General features: G+C 40.5%; 1 protein-coding gene across 1 annotated transcript in view; it reads right to left on the bottom strand.

The window, feature by feature from the left end:
- NEK10 (NIMA related kinase 10) overlaps positions 1-22,606 on the bottom strand; it is a 226,846-nt gene that overhangs the window by 62,133 nt on the left and 142,107 nt on the right. The window contains exons 27-29 of the mRNA XM_029940369.1: positions 9,299-9,482; positions 9,107-9,193; positions 7,344-7,398 (exon numbers count right to left, since the gene is read on the bottom strand). Coding sequence (XP_029796229.1) covers positions 7,344-7,398; positions 9,107-9,193; positions 9,299-9,482 — 326 coding nt within the window. The remainder of the gene's footprint in view (positions 1-7,343; positions 7,399-9,106; positions 9,194-9,298; positions 9,483-22,606) is intronic.

The following is a 22,606-nucleotide window of genomic DNA, read 5'->3' on the forward strand; positions in this document are numbered from 1 at the left end:
AGAAGTTTCCTTCTGGGAGTGACATTCATAAATGTGTCCTGTGTGAAAAAATGGCATTATGCAGGGTTGCGCTCTCCTGTTGCATATGCGCTTTTCACCTACGTATAATGGTAACAGAGGTGGTGTCACTAGAGGGAAGAATAGGGCCCCTGGGGCTCTCCACGCCCACTCCAGTAACACCTAGAAACAAACAAGCAATTACCCATAAAAGTTTAGAACGGTCACAGAAAAGGAGTAGAGTGGTCTTACTGATCATTGTTTCTGTGAGGCTACTTGACTGTGACATTGGCTGGTAGGCTAGGTTGATTCAGGCAAGTAATGATCAAGTATTCAATTTTAGTAAAACTAAGTATGGATTATGAAAAGGGCGAGTAGAGAATACCTACAAGTTAAAATAAGCAAGACTTCTGCTACAAGGAGGCAAGACCCATAGGCCTTGAGGTTATACAAGGGTCTTTCCGGTCACATATACGACGCTGGATGGTCTCAAATGTCCACAACCATCTTTGATGTGACTCAAGGACTGAAGCCAGGTGCACATCCTTGAGCACAGTTATGCATAACCTAGTTTATCAAAGAAGTTGTGAACCAAAGGCCTCTCTGATCCGCAAACGTCCAGTGTCTCAAACCAACCTGCCAACTACACTCATCCTGTTGCCTTGGCAACAGGATGCAAGCAGGCATGGAGAAATCTTGTTGCCTGAGCAACAGAATCGTAAAAAAATAAATAAAGTAAAATAGGGCCTTAAGCTGTGATTATGGCAAAGGCTTGTAGGTTCAAGCCAATAGGTGGGATTTTGGTCCTATTCCAAACAGAAATCTAGAATTCAGGCTAAGATAATATTCATTCATCTGTTAACAAGTATTTGGGGGCTGGCATTTATGCACAATATACTACCACCTGGGAAATGCAAAGACGGACCTGGCACCATCTGGTATATGGCAGCACACAATAATAACTATTAATTGAATGAATGAATGTTCTTATGAAAATCATAATACAACGACCAAGGCTTACTGGGACTGAGTGTTTGTAATAGTTAAAGGTTGAAGCCTCTGTGTGCATTACCAAATTTCACTATGCAAGATAATTTATAAATTGAAATTAAAGAACTCATTGGATTAGATCGATTGATCGATCGATCTATGTCCTGAAACTATAAAATCCAGATAGAAACTGGTAAAAGTCATGCCCAGTCTTAATTCTTTCCTAACTAGTAGTAATGGAGGTGGAACATTTTAGATCATTGGATCATTTGGATTCTGTGTCTCCCTCTCTCTTTGATCATTGAAAATGATCAAAATTAAAAGTTTCAAAAAAAGGCCTAATTATTGAATTTTTGTTTTTTATCTTGACACAGACATTAATTAATCCAGCTTTTGACTAACTCTTATCAATGTTCACAAAACATCAAACAAACAGTAACAACAAGGATATTTACTTAATGATTATTTCAAAACAGATAATACTTTTTGACAGACGACTACAAAGAGTAAACTTCCGCCCTTTTACGCTGTATGATTTCAGAGATGCACACATCAAAATAAAAGATGACTTCCACAAACACTATCCTGCACTTCAGCCCTTCTCAATGTCTGTATCCAGTTCAAATCTCTAAAGCTGGGAACATAAACATGGCACAACCACTCTGGAAAACAGTTGGGCAGTTTTTTTCTTTAGAAAGTTCAGCACCACCTATCATGCGTTCCAGTCCTTTCACTTCTAGGTATTTACCCGAGAGTTTTTGAAGTATGTATCCATATAAAGACACAAACGTTCATCACAGCTTTATCTGGAACAGCCAAGGACTGGGACTCAAATGTCCAGTAACAGATGAATAGAAAACAGACCATGATGTATCCATACAATGGGCTACTACTTAACAATAAAAAAGAACCAACTATTGCTAGACTAAGAGAACAATATGGGCAGATCTCCAAAGAGTTATCTTGCCTGAAAGAAGCCAGAAAAATAAGAGTAGGTACTCCATAACTCCATTTATATGAAGTTCTAAAATGCTAACTAATCTAGAGTGCAACAGGCAGACCACTGATTGCCTAGGGTGCGGAGTGAGAAGTGAGGGTACAGACAGACGCAAGGACACTTTTAGATGGATATGTTCTCTATCTCAATTGTTATTTCACAGGGATATACATACTCAAAACTTATCAAATTGCACATTTTAAAGATGTGCAGCTTATTTTGTGTGAGTTATATCTCACTGAAGCTCTTAGAACAAAATAACTTCGCACAATCTCATTCAAGAAAAGTTTTTCAAATAAACCATCACATGATATGTACATGTGTTAAAAGCCATATAGCAAAAATGTTCCATTAAGTTCAAGTTTGTCTGCCTTTCGTTACTTACTAGATGGAACTTAAATGCAAGTCAGTTCTAGTTATCTCATGGTTCTACACCTTCAAGAGAGCTAACTGGTTAGCCCTCAGTAGCATATGAGTGTATCACAACTAAAGCAGCTATTTGGTGACACTCAGATTGATAAACATTTGTAGGAGTGTCCCAAGTGACTCTCCAGTAACATGCAAAAAATGAAGATGTAAAATCAAATGTCTAAGCCAAAGCCTAAAAGCCAACTGTGCTCCATAAATATACATACAGTGTGAAGAACCTACTCATTGTTAGGAAATGGCAAGTCAGCTAGAAGCTCCCCATAGTCTACTTCTGTAATGTCAAAACTGCTACACTGACATCTCCAGATTTTCGGGGGGCAGTGGGGGGGTGCAGGAGAACCCTGCGAATGGCTGCTACATGGATGGAATCCTACTGAGGGAGATTCCCTGTCTGGAGATCTGGGTTGGAGATTTGGACATTCATGCCTTCATGAATGCTACAGTTTCAGAGCCCAGGAATGGGGGCTCTCTCCACTGATAATGGGACCTCAGCTTTGAGTTTGGCTTCTAGGACTTTCGGTGATTTGGGGGTGGAAGAGGAGAAACAGGGAGGAATCTGTCAAGACAAGGAACCCAAAGGAATTATTTTCTGGCTTCATGCCACTTCTAAGTAGTTCAGAGAAGAAAATATATACTTCTAAGAGTTGAGAACTCGCTCTCTCTTGGTCTTGCTATTAATTATAGTCCTGAAAAAATTTCATAGCCTGATGATGACTTGGATTACCAGGAAGCCCTCCATTTCTAATAGGATGTCTCCTCTCACTGTCCTTGAGACCAGCCTTTCTGTGAGGAGGCAGAATCTGTCCTTCTAGCTCCATTTGAAAGTCTATGCCAATTTATCAGGGAGGTGCACTGGTCCTTCAGCAGACGATTGGCTTCAATCTGGTCCCTGCTATCTCGGGTGACAAAAGTTCAGAACTAATGCTTAAGTTTTCTCTCTGAGCTATTTAGTCAGGACCAAGTTTGAATTCTAAGCTCTGGCTTTTTCTCAATGGTACCAATTCTGTTGTTTTAAGAGCCAATAAGGGTCCCCAGGGAGGAGATCTGCCCAGGGTCTCACTGTAGTCAGTCTACCATTTCATATGTGACATAGAATACCCAAAAATCTCTGCAGGACTGATTTTCTACTTACTTTTATTCTATTTTGTAGCTTTGCTACCTTCTTTTAGATTCTAACTTCTCATTTAGCATCTAAATATTTTCTATTATGTAGCTTTGCTATTTTCTTTTAGAGTCTGACTTCTCATTTAGCTTCTAAATATTTTCTATTATGTAACTTGGGTACCATCTTTTAGATTCTAACTTCTCATTTAGCATCTAAATATTTTTCAGGATGGTTTCGCATTTCACTTTAGTAAACAGAGAAGCCCAGAAAAACCCTAAAAAAATTAGACTGCAAATAACTTTGCCTTTAATGCCTTTTAATTTAAAGAATTAGAAATACAGTTTCAAATTATCTCCTTTTAATTCAGAGAAGCTCTGGGGATCACTTGGAAGGATGTCAAAAGTCACTGTCTCTCCTCTTATTTGGCACAAATCATAGACTGCCTTTTGTCATTTATTTTCTTCTGAAGTCTGTCCTTGTCTCTCTGCTTCACTCAGAGTTCCTTGAGGGAAGAGAGCTCGTTTAAACCAAACTGTGTTTCCTGACAGCATGTTAGGCTGAACCACACGGCACACTCTCCTCCGTTATTTTAGCACAGGTCCTATTCAGCGAGGCACCTTCTGATGCGTCAACCTCGACATTTGAGCCATTTTCCATTTTCCACCTGTTGACTTGGTCATTAACCACAAGTTAAAGGGCTTAATGAAATGACACTCTTATATTCCTTTTTTCAATGAGCTTCAGATTGAACTTATCTTTTCTGTTGATTCTAGTTTACCCAATTCACTAGAAGATGTTTAGATACTGACTACTTTTAAAAGCCATTTCAAGCGCTAAAACATATAGTACCTATGTTTCTTTTGTTTTTGAAGGTTTGGACTTCAGCTGGGTTCTTTCAAATAAGACAATTTTCCATGAATCCTTTTAGAAAAGAAAGGCTAGAAATATTTAACAATTTCAAGATGCCTAAATTCATCTGATTGGAAATTCTCATTTTAATATGAAATTCTTTTAATTGGGGAGTTAAACCTATACCTCATGATGTATTTTTGTACTAAAATACTTGTTTTACATCTTCTATACCTTTTAGCAAATTTATATCACTGAGTAAGGTATCTAATAATAGCGGGGAAAAGCCTTTTGCTGATATTCTTAAAAATAGCTAGATACCAGAGGGCGCTTGGTAGTTACTTTGCGGGAGAAGTCGTGGAACATTTTTCTAGGCAAATACCGTTCCAAGCAGTTGGACAGATTTCCAGAGCAGCTCACAAAAGTCTACTGAACTGGTGATGTGGTTAAGGTAGAAGTCCTGAGAGCAGAGTTGAGGAGGACAAACCTACTCTGTGGCAGGATGCACTCAAACCCCCAGGTCTGTAGCCACATCTTCCCCTCTCTCCTGTCCTCTCTCTCCTGTCCCCTGGAGCTCCCATGGCCCCAGGCTCCTGTGTGTGGCTTCCTTGTCTGTGGGAAGCACAAGCAGAGGTGGTGGCTTAGGGACAAGAAGCCAGAAGGAAGGCAATGGGAGGGAAGTGCAAGCCCGGGAAACTCCTTGGGCCATCTTCTAATTCAAGTCCCAAGTCCTGTAAATCCCTCATTCTGGTTCTCCAGGTGTTTGGGACAGTTTCTCTTTCTCCTGCCCTCTCTCTTACTTCTGACCACCACGTCTCTGCACATTGGCCCATTAAGAACCGTGTAGGATTCTCTCAATGACCCTTCTGGTATTTTATGCAATATGATAGGTTCTCCTTTTTTTTCTCACTAGCAACACTAGAAATGAATCAGGAAATAGAAAGGCTCCACACTAACCCTTCCTGAGCCTTACGTGGAAAAAAAACCCCAAGTAACTGGTGATGCTGTAACTCTGACTAAACAACAAATGACTTTCTACATGAACCCTCTTTGCCACCTAACTGAACCCTTCAGGATTTTGTGAGGCAGGTTCTCCATTCTGAAATTCATCTTCTCAGTAACCTTGAACCCAGAAGGCACAGTAGTTCCATTCTGGCTGCCCAGTGCCCACCCTGTTCCCCGCAGCAAGCACCCCCGAGGGGCTTGGAGGGGCAGTCGATCAAGGAGCTCAGTTCTCCCTGCAGCAGTAAGTAGGATCCTGATTCAACCCAGGCCAACTGATTCTCTCGAGCAGGACACTCAATCCTGAGAAGGGTGACGCATGGGTGGAAAAAGCAAGCTGGGAGCTCCTGCATCCCAGCATCAGGGCCTTTCTGAGTCTGCCAGCAGTGACTCCTCCACAGACTTCAGGGCTTGTCTGTCTCTTATTCCTTCCTAAGTTTAGGAACTCTGGGTTTCTAATTACATGAGTAATAGCCTTCTAAGGAAGCTCTGCTGCACAAGTCAACAAGTCAGCTTCTTTTGCTGGCATCCAGAAAGCCCAACTGAAAAGCACACCTCAGCCTTACCCTTTGTCACGTGGCACGCAGCCCCGTCACTAGCCAGGGTCATCCCCAGCTCCAATCTGCTGACTAGAACCACAGCCTATGCACTTATGTGCCTCTAGCCTCAACCGGCGTCTTTGACTCAGTCCTTCTGCCTGTCTCCACTCAGCTGTCTGCCCATCTTTAGATTGGTGCTTCCCACTGACCACACTCCTCAAATCTAGACCATTTTCATAGCAGTGACCTAGACAATCATCTAGTAGACAGAAACTACCAAGAATAATCTTCTTTAATTAGCCCTCTTCTCTGCTTTTCTAGGTTAATTTTATCTTTGTCCTCCCTGCCCCCACGCCTTTCTTCAGACACAGAGAAAGGGCTGTCCGTCCATCTTTCCCAGCCCCTCTCTCTAGGCTCAAGCTACTCTGTGCCGGTGTCTCTCCTTAGTCCCGTGCACCCTGAAGTCATCCTGATTCTAAAAAGGCCCTCTTCCGTCAAACATCCCCTACCAGCTAGCTACCTAGCTCACTGGTAGCTTTCTTCCCACCATGGTCTCTGGAACTTCTAAAAGCACCACAATCGAGCCTCCACCACTGCCAGCCTCACTCAGCGCTACGGGAACTGCCCTCATGAAGGTCACCAGGGACTTGCACTAGGCCAAACTGAATCGTTTCATTGTAGTCTTTAGCCCAACAGATAACTCTTGCAGAAACTGCTGATTATCCCCAAATAAGTTTCTTTTTCCTTTTAAAACAGAGTCCCCCAAACATATTCATCCTCCCTTGCAGCCAGACATGTTCCTGTGATTACATTCTGGCCAAGGGTATGTGAACAGAAGGGATGAGCACAATGCCAGGTCCTGTCCTTTCCACTTCCTGCTGGCCAGGATGTGGATCTGCCATGAAGATGAGCTCCACAGCCCGGGGAGGCAGACAAACAGGATATAAGGAGCCAGGGCTCCCGAGGACCTCACAAAGCACAACCACCTACTTCCCTGGTCCAGCCTTGAGCTCTGAGAGGCTGCTTAGCTGAAGATCACAAGGCTAGAATTAAACCCTGATCCAAGCTTAGTACTCTTTTTCTAATGTTTATTTATTTCTTTTGATGGGCAGTGGGGAGGGACAGAGAGAGAGGGAGACAGAGGATCTGAAGTGGGCTCCGCACTGACAGCAGAGTCTGATGTGAGGCTCGAACTCAAGAAGAGCAAGATCATGACCTGAGCTGAAGCTGGATGCTCAACCACTGAGCCACACAGGCACCCCTAAGCTTAGTACTCTTCCCAGTCGGCTGCTTGGTAAACCAGAATTGGTGCTGGGAGGGTATGCTCTGACAGCCTCTAGTCCCACATGTCCTTGGTGACTTCTAGCTATGAGGTTTCAATTTAGCCACCAATAACTCAGCTCTGTAGAGTTCTGGGAGCTCAGTGTGTACATACCTTGTTTGGGATTGCCTTTCTCCTCCTGAGGCACTAAAACTTCTCTTTAAAATGCCTGGAACAAGAATATAAAAATATCTTTATATGTCCCCTCTACAAATCTTTTATTTATTTACCTATTTATTAATTAAAAGAAAAAACAATGCTGCATCCTATTATATGAGCAATTTTACGTACTCTAAAGATGGTCATCATTTATAAAAGCATCAGCCACAATATAATATTTCAAATTCCTGCTTACTTAACAGGATTGTGTAAGGTCCTTTTTCCAAAGAAAAGGTGCTAAACAAGGCAACTCTATTACTGATAGCTAATAAAGGATCATAAAATATCCATGTCATAATTATCCTAAAGCCTTCACCAAGACAGCTACAAGTTGCCACATGCAAGTTTAAATACTCAACTTCTCCTTCCTCACTTCCCCACTGGACCCTCCGCACTATTGCTACCCAAAATATACAAAGCTGAACTCATCTCCAAACAACCAGTAATTAACTTCTAGAATTTGCTACATATGCATGAATATTTTTCCTGTATAACATTCATGTTTTCCCAATTGCATATCACGATATTTTATCTAGCAGGCAGGAATTTGCAGGGAGAAATAAAACACTTTTGCAAACTGAGATTGTTCCAGAGGTTATGGTCCAGTCAACTATTTTGATGGACAATTAACTGTGGAAAGGAAAAAAAAATGAAGCTCAATCCTTAGGGTTTTACTTTGATCCTTAGGGAGATTATTTTAATCCTTCTTTTATGAGATTTTTCATAGTACAGTCATTAAGGAGAGGAAATGATATATATGAACTTTATTTCAAAATGTTTTTTTACCCTAAGATGCCTGGATGGCTCAGTCAGTTAAGCATCTGACTTCAGCTCAGGTCATGATCTCACAGTTCATGAGTTCAAACCCCGTGTTGGGCTCTGTGCTGACAGCTCAGAGCCTGAAGCTTGCTTCAGATTTTGTGTCTCCCTCTTTCTCTGCCCCTTCTTTGCTAACACACTGTCTCTCTTTGTCTCTATCTCAAAAATAAACATTAAAAAAATTCAAAGTATTTCTACCCTAATAAATATGCCTTCAATATACTCTTTTAAAAGAATTATTCTTTCCTCTCCATATTCTATTTCAACTTCTCTTTTCTTTCAGTTTCAGATTTGTTGAATGAATCGAATTCTATTCTTCCTTGTAAATTTTATCCAAATATATCTTTTCTTTTCATATTCTATACCCCAGACTATTTACTTTACTGTTTTAAATTAAAGGGCATAATTAACATATAGACTGAACTTATGTCATATTTTTCATAGTACTAAACAATTAAAATATTTATTTTACTTTAGTGTTTGAAATATAATATATCCCTTACATTAAATAAATAAAATCATACCAAACTTAGTCTACTCCAAGACTAATTTCTTCTCCAAGTCTCTAACCCTTAGAGAACAGATTCACAAGAAGTCACTTCCATTATTCCTGTGGTTATTTAGTGTTTCTCCAAATTAGTTATCTCCACTCCCCGGTTACAAGCTGCATTTGCTGGTAGAAATAGTAAAACTATTCATTTGACAGAGGAGGCAACAGCAAGCCACTGTGCAGGGTGGCCTCTGGGCCTGCCAGAAGGCTAGACAGACCTGTCCTAATTAGCACTGCGCCTGCAATATTAACCACCGTGTCCCGTATATGACGGCGGTCACCCAACTCCCAAGCATGACTCCCAAACCACGACCTACCGGAACCCCACAGGCCGGGAAAGAAAACTTACTGAATGTAGATTCTTTCAAAGGGCTTGAACTGGAGCTGCTGGAGTTGTCCGAAATGTCCAGTTCATCATCTAGCTCTGAGTACATGTCTGCACACGAATAGAAGAGTGACAGAATAAAGACAAAGCAAATGAACCTTGAAACAGACACAACTCAAGAGTGCATTCATGCGGTCACCATCTGCCTAGAAATACCTTTGTCAACATTTTCCAAGTTGAAGTTCTCCTCGGACAGGACTTCGTCACAGGCCCTGTCTTCATCCTTACCACAAGGGGCCTGGAAGCTCTCAGGGGGCAGGTCTGTGCTTTCTGAGAGCTCGCTCTTTAGGCTGGCACCCCCACTGCTGCTGCTACTCAGGCTTGCCTTCTCAAAGGTGTCCTGCAAGAGAAATTCAATTCATGGTTGCCTTTTCTTCCTGCCTTTGCTAGGACCCAAAGCTTGTTAGAACATAGATTAAAATGTTTATGGAGCATAAATATTTGAGCTAAAGTGCCATCGATAATTCTATCCCCATGTTTGTGGTGGAGTTCATTCAACCCTTGACTACAAAAATACGTATTCGTGCAAGACAAGGACAGAGGTGCCGAGATGCCCAATGACAAAGGTCTGTGCAATCTGGTAAAAGAAAATGCAGCACTGAGGAAAAGATATGTACCAATGAAGCTGAAATCACTGTTATCTTAATAACATCTGCTCTCTCAACAAAACATGGGGATAAACGGTACAGCATAAGTAGAATAGTCAATGTTAATGTAATAGCATTATATTGTGACATATGGTAGCTACACTTGTGGTGAACAAAGTATAAGGTACAGAATTACGGAATCACTATGTTATACACCTGAAACTAACGTAACACTGTGTGTCAACTATACCTAGTAGAAGAAAAATGCTATCAAATCTCAGCACCATGATGGGTGAGTAGGACTCTTTTTTCAAATCTCAGGAAGCTTAGCAGCAGTAGCAGATACCGCCAGGCCATGGAGAGAGAGGGGTGAGGTCCCCTGAAAGATGCAGAGCTGCAGCAGGGGCTCCAGTGGGGATCAACATTTGCTTGAGACACATCCATGGTTTTTCTTTTGTTTTGGATACTTTTTCTGAAATTGATGTGACACTCACAGCCACCAGAGGCAGGTCCCTCAAAACCCGATGGTGACAGAATTGAGGGTGAAGAAAATCTAAGATGATGTGAGTGACTGGAGTTAGAAGTCTGCCTCTGAGTGCTTTCCCTTGTCTCTGTTCCCTAAACAAGACAAAACATGAAAAGAGTATCAAAGGCACTTCACGCAGTGCAAACTGTCCCATCAATGTTCTCTCTTTTTTCTGGGAATTTGTTCATTGTTCTTTCCTCAAGCTTTCACCAAGGTGCTTGAAGATCTTTCTTGCTCTGTTGGAGCTAATGAGCAGTTGAAGCAGCATTTTCATTTTCTTTGGCTAGTCCTCTACCTGGCGTCAAAACCTTCCTGATTTTGTGACTCAGCGTTGTTCGTTCTTACCTTTTGGGTCTATACCTGTCCGCCTCCTTAGAACCTAAAATGGAAAGTGCTTCGGACACTCTTTGGATTGCTCATGTGTGCAGCTCAGAAATTCTTCCCATGCTTAAGGCTTATCAGGAGTTTCCACGCCAGCCTTGGCTCTGCGAAAGCTCAGCCCCAGATACCAAAGTCAGGGGCTCCTTCGAAGGCTCAAAACTCTCCTTCCAAACGCACTCAGCCCCTTCCATGTCTTCCCCTTTTTTTGTTCCAACCCACAGATACTTCCTCCAACATCTTCAAGTGAAGTTAGAAATGTAGACAGAAATGAATTTAGGGCTTTCATATTCTTAAGACTTTTAACTCGAAATAAATCATTTACTGCCCTTTTCTAAAGACCACAACTGGGTTTACAACCCTGCAGGGACTCCTCACCCACGTTGTGTTGCTATCAGTGTTTAAAAGATAAAGAGAGACATAAGTTTTGAGTTGACACAACTCTTTATTGCATTGATGCAATTAGATGCCAGAATCCATATATCTCTAAAACTGGTAAAACTTCAGCAAAAGGCTTTGTTTCTTTTTTAAAACACACATGGATAAGACATCAAAGGAAGACATTTCTCTTTGGACAAATGAAGAGTGAAGAGGAGCTGTGAGTCCTGATATGGGTAATCCAGACTTGAGGAAAATTCCCTTGTCATCAATACCAAAGAACCAGAAATGAGATGGGTTGCAAATCAAGTCATTTGCAACCACTAAAATTGCATCAATAAGGAACCGGGTGCTTGCTGAACTTCTGATAAAGGGGAATTCACATTCTGAGAGAGATGCGTTTGCAAACTCGATAAGCGTGGAAGGTATGACAGAGCGATGTAGAGTGTATAGTTTGTTTTAGTTTTAAAAAACCTGTTTCTGTCATCTCACAGTTTTGGTTTAAAAAAATCAATAAGAGTTCTTGAACTTGACATAAAAGATACACTACTGTAGACACATTTTCCCAAATGTGATTTCCAGAGTTTTTCCTTGTGAATATTTGAGTACCCAACTCATTACCAGCTGACTGCTTGAAGAACTGGAGGCTATTTTAGTCCCTTTGATGTCCCTCCATGCCTTGCACAATGCTCTGCACATAGCAAATGCTTAGTAAGTAGTTGCTGTACTGAGACAGAGGGAGAAAAGGACCAGGCAAGCAGGCGAACTCCCCTGTGTGATGAGTGGGTTTTGTAACTTCTGCGGGTTTTTTTTTTAATCTTGCCCATTTATCCAGAATCCAGGATCAGAATCCATCCTGATGTTTCTCTCAGAGCTGATGAGACTAATGATACACCAGTGAATAAGAATGAACGCTTCCCTTCCTTTTCTCCCTTTGCAAGTATGAGTTTAAAGCTCTATTCATCTGTATTAGAGATGGCTGGCCAGCAAGGACAATCCGCCTCTGTAACCCAGCAGGCACTGGCTAGAGGCAGAGATGTTTAAATGTTTTTATTCTGAGAGTGGAGGCCATTAAGATGTTTTGGAAAGTTGCCTCCAGCAAGTACATAAACCTATTAAAGGGAGCTGGGGGGAGCAGGGAGGTGCAGCGTTGGGGGTTGCAATTTGGCTGCTGTCATCTGTTTCAGTCTTTGATTACTTAAGATTTTTCTAGGAATAGGAGAGGGAGTTAACTACACTTTTTTGGCATCTATATATCTCCCAGGAACGGATGGACACATTCTGTGCATCAATATGGCAGCAAGAAGAAGACAATGCAAATGAGACAATAAAATTATCACTGATATGGAAATCATCACCATTACAGGAGACACTTCCTGTCACAGTGCTGTTACAGGCACAATTATGTTTAGCTCGGTTTTGCTCATTATAATGTATTTTTTTAATGTGTGCAGCACATTATAATACATTTTCAGTTGAATAGCAATTCTAACAGTAACAGACTGACATTGCCTAAATTAACTGCAACAGTAGGGAAAGAATTAAGAGAGCCTATTTTATTAAAACTAGTGCAATTTTTTAAATTACCCAGAATGTTTTCTAAGGAAAGAGAAAAGTAAGAAATAAATATAAAGCATAACACTAACTATATCCTATAGATGCTTTATTTTAGCACCATAAAGAATGTACTGTTTCTTTTGTTCTAAAATATTCATTCTATTTGCGCTATGTCTTTGCCTGGATTCTCCTATTTGTTCAGTTAAGAACCAGGACGTTAGACACATAAATTTAGGACGACCCAGGGCTTGACAGCAATTCACCTGGCAGAGGGGATCTCTCTTTAATAGCACACCACATTCTAGGCTTTCCTGGGATGAAAGCACAAAGAAAGTCCAAAATAGAAGACAGCTCATGACTACGTATTATTGTGCGGAAGTTTAGTCCCTAAATTTCAGAGTATTAAGAAAATCAGCCAGTGTGACCAAGAGGGCTGAGCGGGGCCACACAGGCCCAGGCCATCGCCGAGTGGACTGCCCACTTGAGCAGGTGTCCAGGACCTCACTCCGGGACACTTGGTTTTGCCATCACGGACAGGCGGGCTGCAGGAGCAAGCTTGGAGCTCGGTCCCTTCCTATGACAGCTGGGGATCCTGTAGCTTCAGAGTTGTTCGGTTGATACCATTATCTGTTTTGTTCATGAAATCCTGAAGCATTTCTCTGCTCCTTTGTTCCACGTATCAGGCAGAAGAGCAATACGTTCAAATTAAACCAGAAAAACTGGTGTGTAAGATGCTGGAAATAACTAAATTTACAAATATTATATAATAAAGGAAAAATGTTATCTTCAAGTTTGGATATTACTTTTTATTTGGGACTTCTTAAAAATATTTATACGAAGCTAAATATTTTGCTTTAATATAATTAAAAGCATACAATTATGATCCCACTATTATCATGACACTCTTTTAATTAGAGCTTCTTAAAAGCACAGGAACATACTAATGAACTGTCACTAAAATAAGTAAATTAGAGGATGAATTAATTATAACAATTCAATCTAAAACTATCACATTTACCATGCCTGATAATGTTTCACTGCCACCTCATAAATAATCCAGTACCAGTAATAGGTTCTCTATTTTTCCTAATTCAAAGACATGTTTTCTGGATGTGATAATACTAATAAAAAAGAGGAGAAAAATAGTGACATAATTTGAAGGCATCCCTTATTAAAAATACAGATTTAGTCTACATCAACATTTACTGACCACCATTTTGTTTCAAAACTGCACATTACCGAAGGAAAAGAACGAAATGTACGTGTGAAAACTTCTGAAAGCATTGCAAAGAAGGCCAGAATCAGGTAATTGCATTTGACACACAGAAGAAGGCAGGCACAGAGAATCATCAGATGGTCAGGTTTTAAGACATTCTAATTTGGATTGCTCAAGAACGAGAAATGCAATCGAAACCCAGCACTGCGTAAGGCGTGAAAACAGTATGAAATTAGACATGGGTGGTATCAATATGAAGGAACCATACAAATTAGAATTCCACTTACTCTTTCATTTTTAATACGGAATTGCACAAGGAAATGTCTAGTTCTTGTCAAAGCACACACCTTAGTACATGACATCAAATACTGAACTGATTAAGTGCCAGTAAACAAAGAGTTAAAGATCAAGGAGCAGAATCACCATCAACTTTTACCAGTCCTTGCTTCCAATCTTAGCTCCCAGCAGTTACTGGTGCACAGTAGCCAGCTGTCTCATTTTAGCACATTATGTCACCCTTTGCTCACAACGCACATCATTCAGGTCTACACCATGGACCACACCATCCTTATCTCCTACTCTCACCCTCTGCTTCACTGCATTCCAGCCACACAGGCCTCCTTGCTTGCCTCTTGAATTTGACAGGCATGCCCCCACCTCCAAATATTTGGACTTGCTGTTCCCTCTGACATCAGTGTTGTGCCTCCAGATATCCGCACAGCTCGACCCTTTTAAAGTACTCAAGTTTCTGGTCAAACATCATGTAGTTATAGAGGCTTTTCCTGACATCCCTATTTAAAACAGCCTGTCTTCCCATATCTACCAATCACTATCACTTTTTATATTTTTGTCCATCGTACTTAAATGTATGTTAATTTATTATTTGTCTTTCTCTACTGCAAAGATGAAGTTCTTCAACTATTCTGCTTACTGTTAAAACACCAGGCTAGAATAGTCCCCAGAAGAGCATAGATGCTCAATAAATTTTGCTAAATAAATGAAATAAAAGACTGATTCTTCAAAGTATTGAAAAACTCTTCTCCAAATTAAAACAAAAGGTAGAAATCAAAATAGCAGCGTTAAGAAAGGTATAGAAGGGGACCCGGAGGTGGCAAATCTGGAGATCGCTCTGGTTATCGAGGAGGAAGCGCAGGAGGTGGGTGGAGGGCATGGATGCGGCAGCCTGGCAGTGGAGGGTGGCTATGGAGGTGGTTATGACAAGCATGGAGGCGGAAATTACATACACGGAAATTACAATGATTTTGGAAATTATAACCGGCACCCTTCTAACTATGGTCCCATGAAAAGTGGAAACTTGGGTGGTGGCAGGAACATAAAGGGACCATATTGTAGAGGAAACTGGTCCTGGAGGCAGTGGAAGAAGTGGAGGTTATGGAGGGAGAAGCCGATATTGGGCTTCATGGTGTAAATAGGAGAGGATGAGAGCCCAGAGGTAACAGAACAGCTTCAGGTTATCAAAATAATAATGTTAAGAAACTCTTACCTAAGTCATGCATAGATATGCAGTGATATGGCAGAAGATACCAGAGCAGGTGCAGAGGGCCATTTTGTGAATGGACTGGATAATTTAACAACATTATCGTACAATGGAGGAAGGATTGGGGAAAAAATGCCTTTAGGACAGTTTCTTAGCTTTTTAATTTTTATGTCTTTCTAGTGGTTAAGTGCAGAAGAGGTCCTTCTTTGATAATGTTAAATTTGTAAGTTTCAGGTAAAGTGTGAAACCTTAAAGATTTTTCTCAAAGTTTTGAAAAGCTATTAGACAGAATCATGGTGTAATAAGACATAGTGCTTTTTTTTTTTAATTTTTCTTGTTTATTTATTTTTGAGACAGAGAGAGACAGAGCATGAGCAGGGGAGGGGCAGAGAGAGAGGGAGACACAGAATCTGAAACAGGCTCCAGGCTCTGAGCTGTCAACACAGAACCTGATGCAGGGCTCGAACCCATGAACTGTGAGATCATGACCTGAGCCAAAGTCGAATGCCTAACTGACTGAGCCACCCAGGCACTGGAATAGTGTTTTTCTTTTAAAAATATTTAAGTGCATGTGTAGAGTTAAGATGCTGTTGCACATTTATGATTTAACAAAATAATTCTAAAGTAAAACAAATAAACAGCATTATCTTTTGAGGAAGTAACAAACTGATTCTACAATTAATAAGTAAATATAACAGATCTAGAATGGCCAGATCAAATTTGACAAAGAAGAACTAAACTGGAGCATTCATACAACCTAATTTCAAGGTTTCTTAAAAAGCTACAATAATCACAACTGCGTGGTGTTAGCTTAAGAATAGATACACAGATCAATGCGACAGAATAGAGTTCAGAAATAAACTCACATATATAGTGTCAAATAATTTTCAACAATGATGTATAGTAAACTCAGTGAGGAAAGATTAGGTTTTATAAGAAATGATGCGGGGAAACTGGGTGCCCATATGGAAAAAAAATAAATTTCAATCTTCATTAAGTCAATATGAATCATGGATCTAAACATAAAATCTATAACCAGAAGTTAAATCAAAATGGATCATGAATCGAAACATAAAATCTATAACCAGAAAGAATTTACAAAACAAAAGAGCCTATTTTTGCAATCTCGGGAGAGGCCACAATTTCTTTAACAGGATGCAAAAGGCGCCAACAACAATGAAAAAATAAATAAGTAAATTGGACTTCAACAAAATTTCTGCTCATCAAAAAATATCATTAAAAATAGTCAAGTCATAGGGCGCCTGGGTGGCTCAGTCGGGTAAGCCTCTGACTTTGGCTCAGGTCATGATGTCACGTTCGTGGGTTTGAGCCCCACGTCAGGCTCTGTGCTGACAGCTAGCTCAGGGTCTGGAGCCTGCTTTTGGTTCTGTGTCTCCTTCTCTCTTTGCCCCTCCCCCTCTCATGTTCTCTCTCTCTCTCTCTCTATATATATATATATACATATATATATATCAAAAATAAATAAAACATTAAAAAATTTTTTAAATAGTCAAGTCATAGACTAGGAAAAACATTTGTAATACATAAACCTGACAACAGAGTCATAGATGGACTAAAGAACTCCTAAAATCAACAAAATAGACCTTCAATAAAATAATGGCCAAAGATCTGAACAGATACTTCACACACACACACATACACACACACACGCAAAGAGAGATATGATTGATCAATAAGGACATGTAAAAGTGTTCAACAGCCTTGGTTATCAGGAAAATGCAAACTAAAATCCCAGAGAGGTACTCTTTTATGCCCAATACAATAGCTAACATCTAAAAGACTGACAATACCAAATGTTTACAAGACTGTGGAGCACGTGAGTCAGTCTCATACATTGCTTCTAAAAGTGCTAACCAGTACAACTTTGGAAAACTGCTTGGTAGTTTCTTATAAAGTTAAACCTACAATTACCTTATGACCCTGAAATTCTACTCCTATGTATTTGTCTAAAAGAAACACAAGTATCTGCACAAGAAGACTTACATATGAAAATTCATAGCAGCTTATATAAAATCCCAAAACTGGAAACAACATGGTGTGTATCAACAGGAGAATAAATTATGATATATTCATACAACATAATACTATCCAGCAACATAAATAACTGCCAAACACGGCATCATGGATGAATCTCATAGACATTACGTCATGTGAAAGAAACCAGATGCTAAAGAGTTCATAGTCTGTGATTTATATGGAGTCAAACCACAGGCAAAAGTAATCCAAAGTGTCAGAAATCACAGCAGTCTGTCCATGGGCAGGGAGCTGCAGAGGAAGGGACATGAGGGAAATTTCTGAAGGGATGTAATCGTTTCAAGTCTGGTTTGGGTGCAAGTTGACCTTGTGTCAAAAGTCATTAAACTAAGTGTAAATCATACTATATACAAATTATATCTCAATAAACGGGGGGGAGATTATGGTGTGGATGTAGGAATTATGTATATGTTTGTGTGGGAGCCTAAAAGACATTGCTTTATTTTCTTAAACCATAACAAGTATAGAACATTTCCAAAACAAGTCATGATTTTTCCCGATACTTCTTTCACTGCATCATTATTTGTTGCATTTTCACAGCCTTGGGGGAAATTCAGTCAACAATTAACCAGACAATAAAAGCAAAGATGTTCACAAAAATATTGTCCTTTTAAAATACATCATTTTCTACATGGCTTACTTTAATCTCTTAGCAGAGGATTGCAAACACACGCCTCTAGTGGCGTGCTCAGCAATTGTAAATGACATATGGTATAATAAAAATAAAACAACTCAGATAAATAAATAGCACAACAGTTTTTTAAAAGTGCACTATGAAAATGAGAATCAGGTGCTTGCATATCTGCTCAGTCCTTAAGTGGTCAACTTTAAAGATATTTGAGAATTTAAGAGAAATATCAAATGCCTGTTGCTAAGAACATATATACATTGTGTTAGAAAACTACAATAAGAATTCCATAATAAAGAAGTGAAATTATGAAGGGATTATGGATTTAGAAAATAATCTATGCTGACAAGCACTCTACTAGCTGCTTCATCCAAGATAGATAGAATTTAGGACAAAAATTATGTGTGCCACATCTCAGTAGTTTGACAATACGAGACTATCACAGAAATCTCCTTTTGTAATTCACCAAAAGTTTAGAGTAAATTTCTAGGATTCACTGCAGGAACATTTACTCACCTTAAAAAAAATTTTTTTTTAATGTTTATTCATTTTTTAGAGAGGGTCAGAGTGTGAGCAGGGGAGGAGGGGCAGAGAGAGAGGGAGACACAGAATCTGAAGCAGGCTCCAGGCTCTGAGCTGTCAGCACAGAGCTTAATACGGGACTCAAACTCATGAACTGTTAGATCACGATCTGAGCCAAAGTAGGATGCTTAACCGACTGAGCCACCCAGGTGCTCCGGGAACACTGACTCATCTTAAGCATGAGATAATTTATGAAGACCAAATGTGATTTTTGAAAGATCGTCTTGGTAGATACATAGAGGATGGTTGAGGGAGGGGGGTATAACTTGAGTAGAATGGATTCAATCATTTGGAAGGTCTTCAAAGCTAAGGCTTCTATGAGATGAAAAAGAAATTCTGTCTGTGGACAGCAGTTTCAGCCCATGCCCAAGAGTTTCAACTTGCCCTTCCTGCCAGCCCACCCTATGGATTATGGGCTTAGCCAGTGAGGGCCCACAATTGTGTAAGATAATTCCTTACCATAAATCTCTTCATATGTATCTCCTACTCATTCTGCTTTGTACACTGTGTGTAGGACTGTACTGTACATGACTTAATATTAGCATCCCTGGCTGCTTCCCCTTAATACCAGTGGTGGTCAACGTCATTGTGATAAACAAAATGGCTCTTCGAATGACGTCCTGTAGACAGTGCAGAGGTGGTACACTGAACCAGTGCTAGGGTTGAGGAAGAGACTAAAGGCAAGTAAGTTGGATATCGCAATGACCCAATGTGAGATCATGAGAATGAGAACTGTAAGAATAAGATGGATTTGTCAGACATTTCAAAAGTAGATTTGGTAAAAATATTGCTAATAAAATGGATGTAGGACTCAAGGGAGAGTGAGTTGAAGATGTCCAGGTTTCAGTTAAGGTGATGAGGTGGAGAACATGACTGGGTTAAAGAAAGAGACTCCATTCACTGAGACTTGCTCAGCATAAGGTACCTATTAGACATAAGGGTAAATGTCCGACCCAAAATCTAGGTCTGTCATGCAGGAAAGGCTGCGATTGGACACACAGTTTTGGAGATATTCAGAAAATGGATGTGGAAGTTATGCTGTAAAACACATCCCAATGTATTTTGCCTTCTTAGAAAATATTGTGTACTTTTTCTCCCAGAGCCCTCATACTATTGAGACCAGACCATGAGGCTATGGCTTATAAACCCAAAGAAAGACCTAAATGAAGAACACGTGGGTAAGGAGAAGGACATGGGGGAAGGGTAGTTCCTGGCAGTGTGGATGGGGAACTGGGAAGTCCTTCTGAAGTTCAACAAAGAGGCCAGATGAAAGGATAGAAGATGAGAAGGCAGATTGAAGAAATCTTGTTTTTCCTTCTCATACCCTTTCTAGAAGAAGTGAGCATTGGGAGTAGAGCAGAGAGTTTGAGGGGGCAACTCAGGTGCAGCCAGAAAAGACTGGCAGCTTCAGAGAAGCTTCATGATCACCATGACACAATATACTATGTAGTTGATAAGGGCATTTAGCATAAGGCCCATGAGGGTAGACCCTCTGTGTTCACTGTGGCATCCCCCACCCCTAGAATAGTCCCTGACATCTAATAGGCACTCAATAAATATTTGTTGAACGAATAATGGAATGACTGGCACCTGGGATAAAGGAGTAGGTAAGAAAAAAAGAAGATGGGACTGATTTTATGCCCCTTCACTCCGAGGTAGTTCCCTGAGGACTCTGTTTGGCATAGGTGTGAATCCAAAGTTCCCATGTTCCACAGTGAGAATGTAGAAAATGGATGTGGTGTTTGCGGGTGAGTCCACCAGGTTATCATTGCATGGAGAGGAGCAGGGAGAAAACAGCTCAATCCGGGATGTCATGGTAGGTTCACCTCATCTAAAGTCAACAGAGGCTAGAAGAAGTCAACATGAAGAGCCCCTTCCCATTGGTGTGAGGATGCCTAAGTGTCCTCCTGTACCCAGCTGCCATCTTGGGAGGAAGACGTGGTGAGGAGAACCCTTGAAATGGGAGAGAAACTTTTAGGCAAAAACAGCTGATTCAAGTGATAATGGTGCTATCCACCATTTTCTGCCATCAGCAAGAACAGAGATTCAAAACAAATATATGATTATAGAAGATAAAGTTCCCATTTTGTATAATTTTTATCCAAATTCATATGAAATGCAAAACCATAGAATTGGATAAAACTCACTCAAAGGGAAGAACAAGATGAGAAGTAGAACCTCAAAATTTAAGAGTCCAGGGAGAGGTAATAAGAAAGAGTATTCAGAGATGTAGATGGAAGGAAACCAGGAGATAGGAGTGTGGTTGAGACAACAGGAAAAAAAAAGTGCAAGAAGGAGTTACGCACAGTAAGGAGGAATTAGCCTTCAGTTGGATAATTTGGTTGTTAATTACTCTGGATAAATTCAAACGCCATGACTAGGTTTTCACAGACTTCTGCCACCTCCCACCAGCTTGCTCTCCCAGACTTCGCAAAGTATACAAACCAAAACGTGCCCTATGAATCAGGAGATCCACCTTTCAGTGCCAGGTCTGAAACCAGCACACAAGCTTGGTGACCTTGGACGAGTCTCTTCTCTGGGTTCCCTTTTCTATATAAAACAATTCCATTTCTGGGGCATCCGAGTGGCTCAGTCAGTTAAGCATCAGACTTCAGCTCAGGTCATATCTCACAGTTTGTGACTCTGAGCCCCACACCAGGCTCTGGGCTGACAGCTCGGAGCCTGGAGCCTGCTTCAGATTCTATGTGGCTCTCTCTGTCCCTCCCCTGCTCACACTCTTTCTCTCTCTCAAAAAAAAAAATTTTCTAAAATGTGACTAGTAAGCTAAGCTGGTATACCTGGAGTCCATGTGCTTTTGCTATTCTTCTCCATCCAGGAGTGACTCCTTACCTACTTTTCAAGGCCCAAACTTACCCTGCTTGCTTTGGGGCCTCCCTGAACTATATCAGCCATAGATAGATCTCATTTGATATTTACCCAGATTTCCTCCTGCATATGTGTCTTGGCTTCTTAGGTAGACTGTATGAGTCAGTTCACAACTGAGACCACTCCTTATAATTTTTTATAAGCTTTGCAATACCAAGCACAATGTCTTACATTCAGAAGGCATTCAACAAATCTTTGTTCGTTTATCATTTTTTTTTAATTTTTAAAAGTTTATTTCTTTAAGAGAAAGAGAAAGAGAGAAAACCCAAGCAGGGGAAGGGCAGAGAGGGAGAGGGAGACACAGAATCTGAAGCAGGCTCCAGGCTCTGAGCTGTCAGCACAGAGCCCAATGCGGGGCTCAAACCCATGAACCATGAGGTTATGACCTGAGCTGAAGTCAGACGCTTAACCGCCTGAGCCACCCAGGCGCCCCATGTTCCTCTACTATTAATTATAAACTGCAAGCATTTTCAATCTCTCTTTTTGTATTGTTCTCTATTAGGCTTATGGATACCAAATAATTACCCAGACTGAATGGAGTTTCTATACTAGTAAAAAAATCATTTAGCTTTAAAACAGAGATGGTGAAGATCAAAGTACCCGACAAGTGTCACTGGAAGAGGAGTGGTAAATCCCTGCAAAACTTACCCTTCAAGAACATGCTTCTATCATGATCGCCCTTCAGTCTCCCTGGTACATTCCGCTCTGCCCCATTTGTACACATAGAAATACGCTATATTTAACAATGTTTTCTATGATTACCCAGGTTATTCCAGGCTGGGTGTTAACATTCATCCTTGCATTTGCTGGTGAAGATCTAAGCAGCGCGCTGCTTGGAAATGTCAGCCAATTTTTCTGTCTGGGATCTAAGATAACACTTGAATGACAGCTACTCTGTGTGTTAACCCATTGTGCGCAGTGCCAAAACGCCAATTGTGATTTTGACGATGACAATGCCATCTGTAGTGTGACAGGTTTTATTATTATATATTTAAGTAAAAGGCACACCTCCTTTTTCTCTGCCTGATTCTTATTGTTCTTGACTCTGTGCTCTCCTCATGACCTGTTATTTTGAATTATAAAAATTAGAAAGCTTATTATTCAAAAAGAAAGCTTTGCTTCGCTTTCATAGGGTCTAAACCACAGTACACAGGGGTGAACTTTATTAGTGAA

This window comes from Suricata suricatta, chromosome 5 (genome assembly GCF_006229205.1).
Source record: "Suricata suricatta isolate VVHF042 chromosome 5, meerkat_22Aug2017_6uvM2_HiC, whole genome shotgun sequence".
NCBI lineage: Eukaryota > Metazoa > Chordata > Mammalia > Carnivora > Herpestidae > Suricata > Suricata suricatta.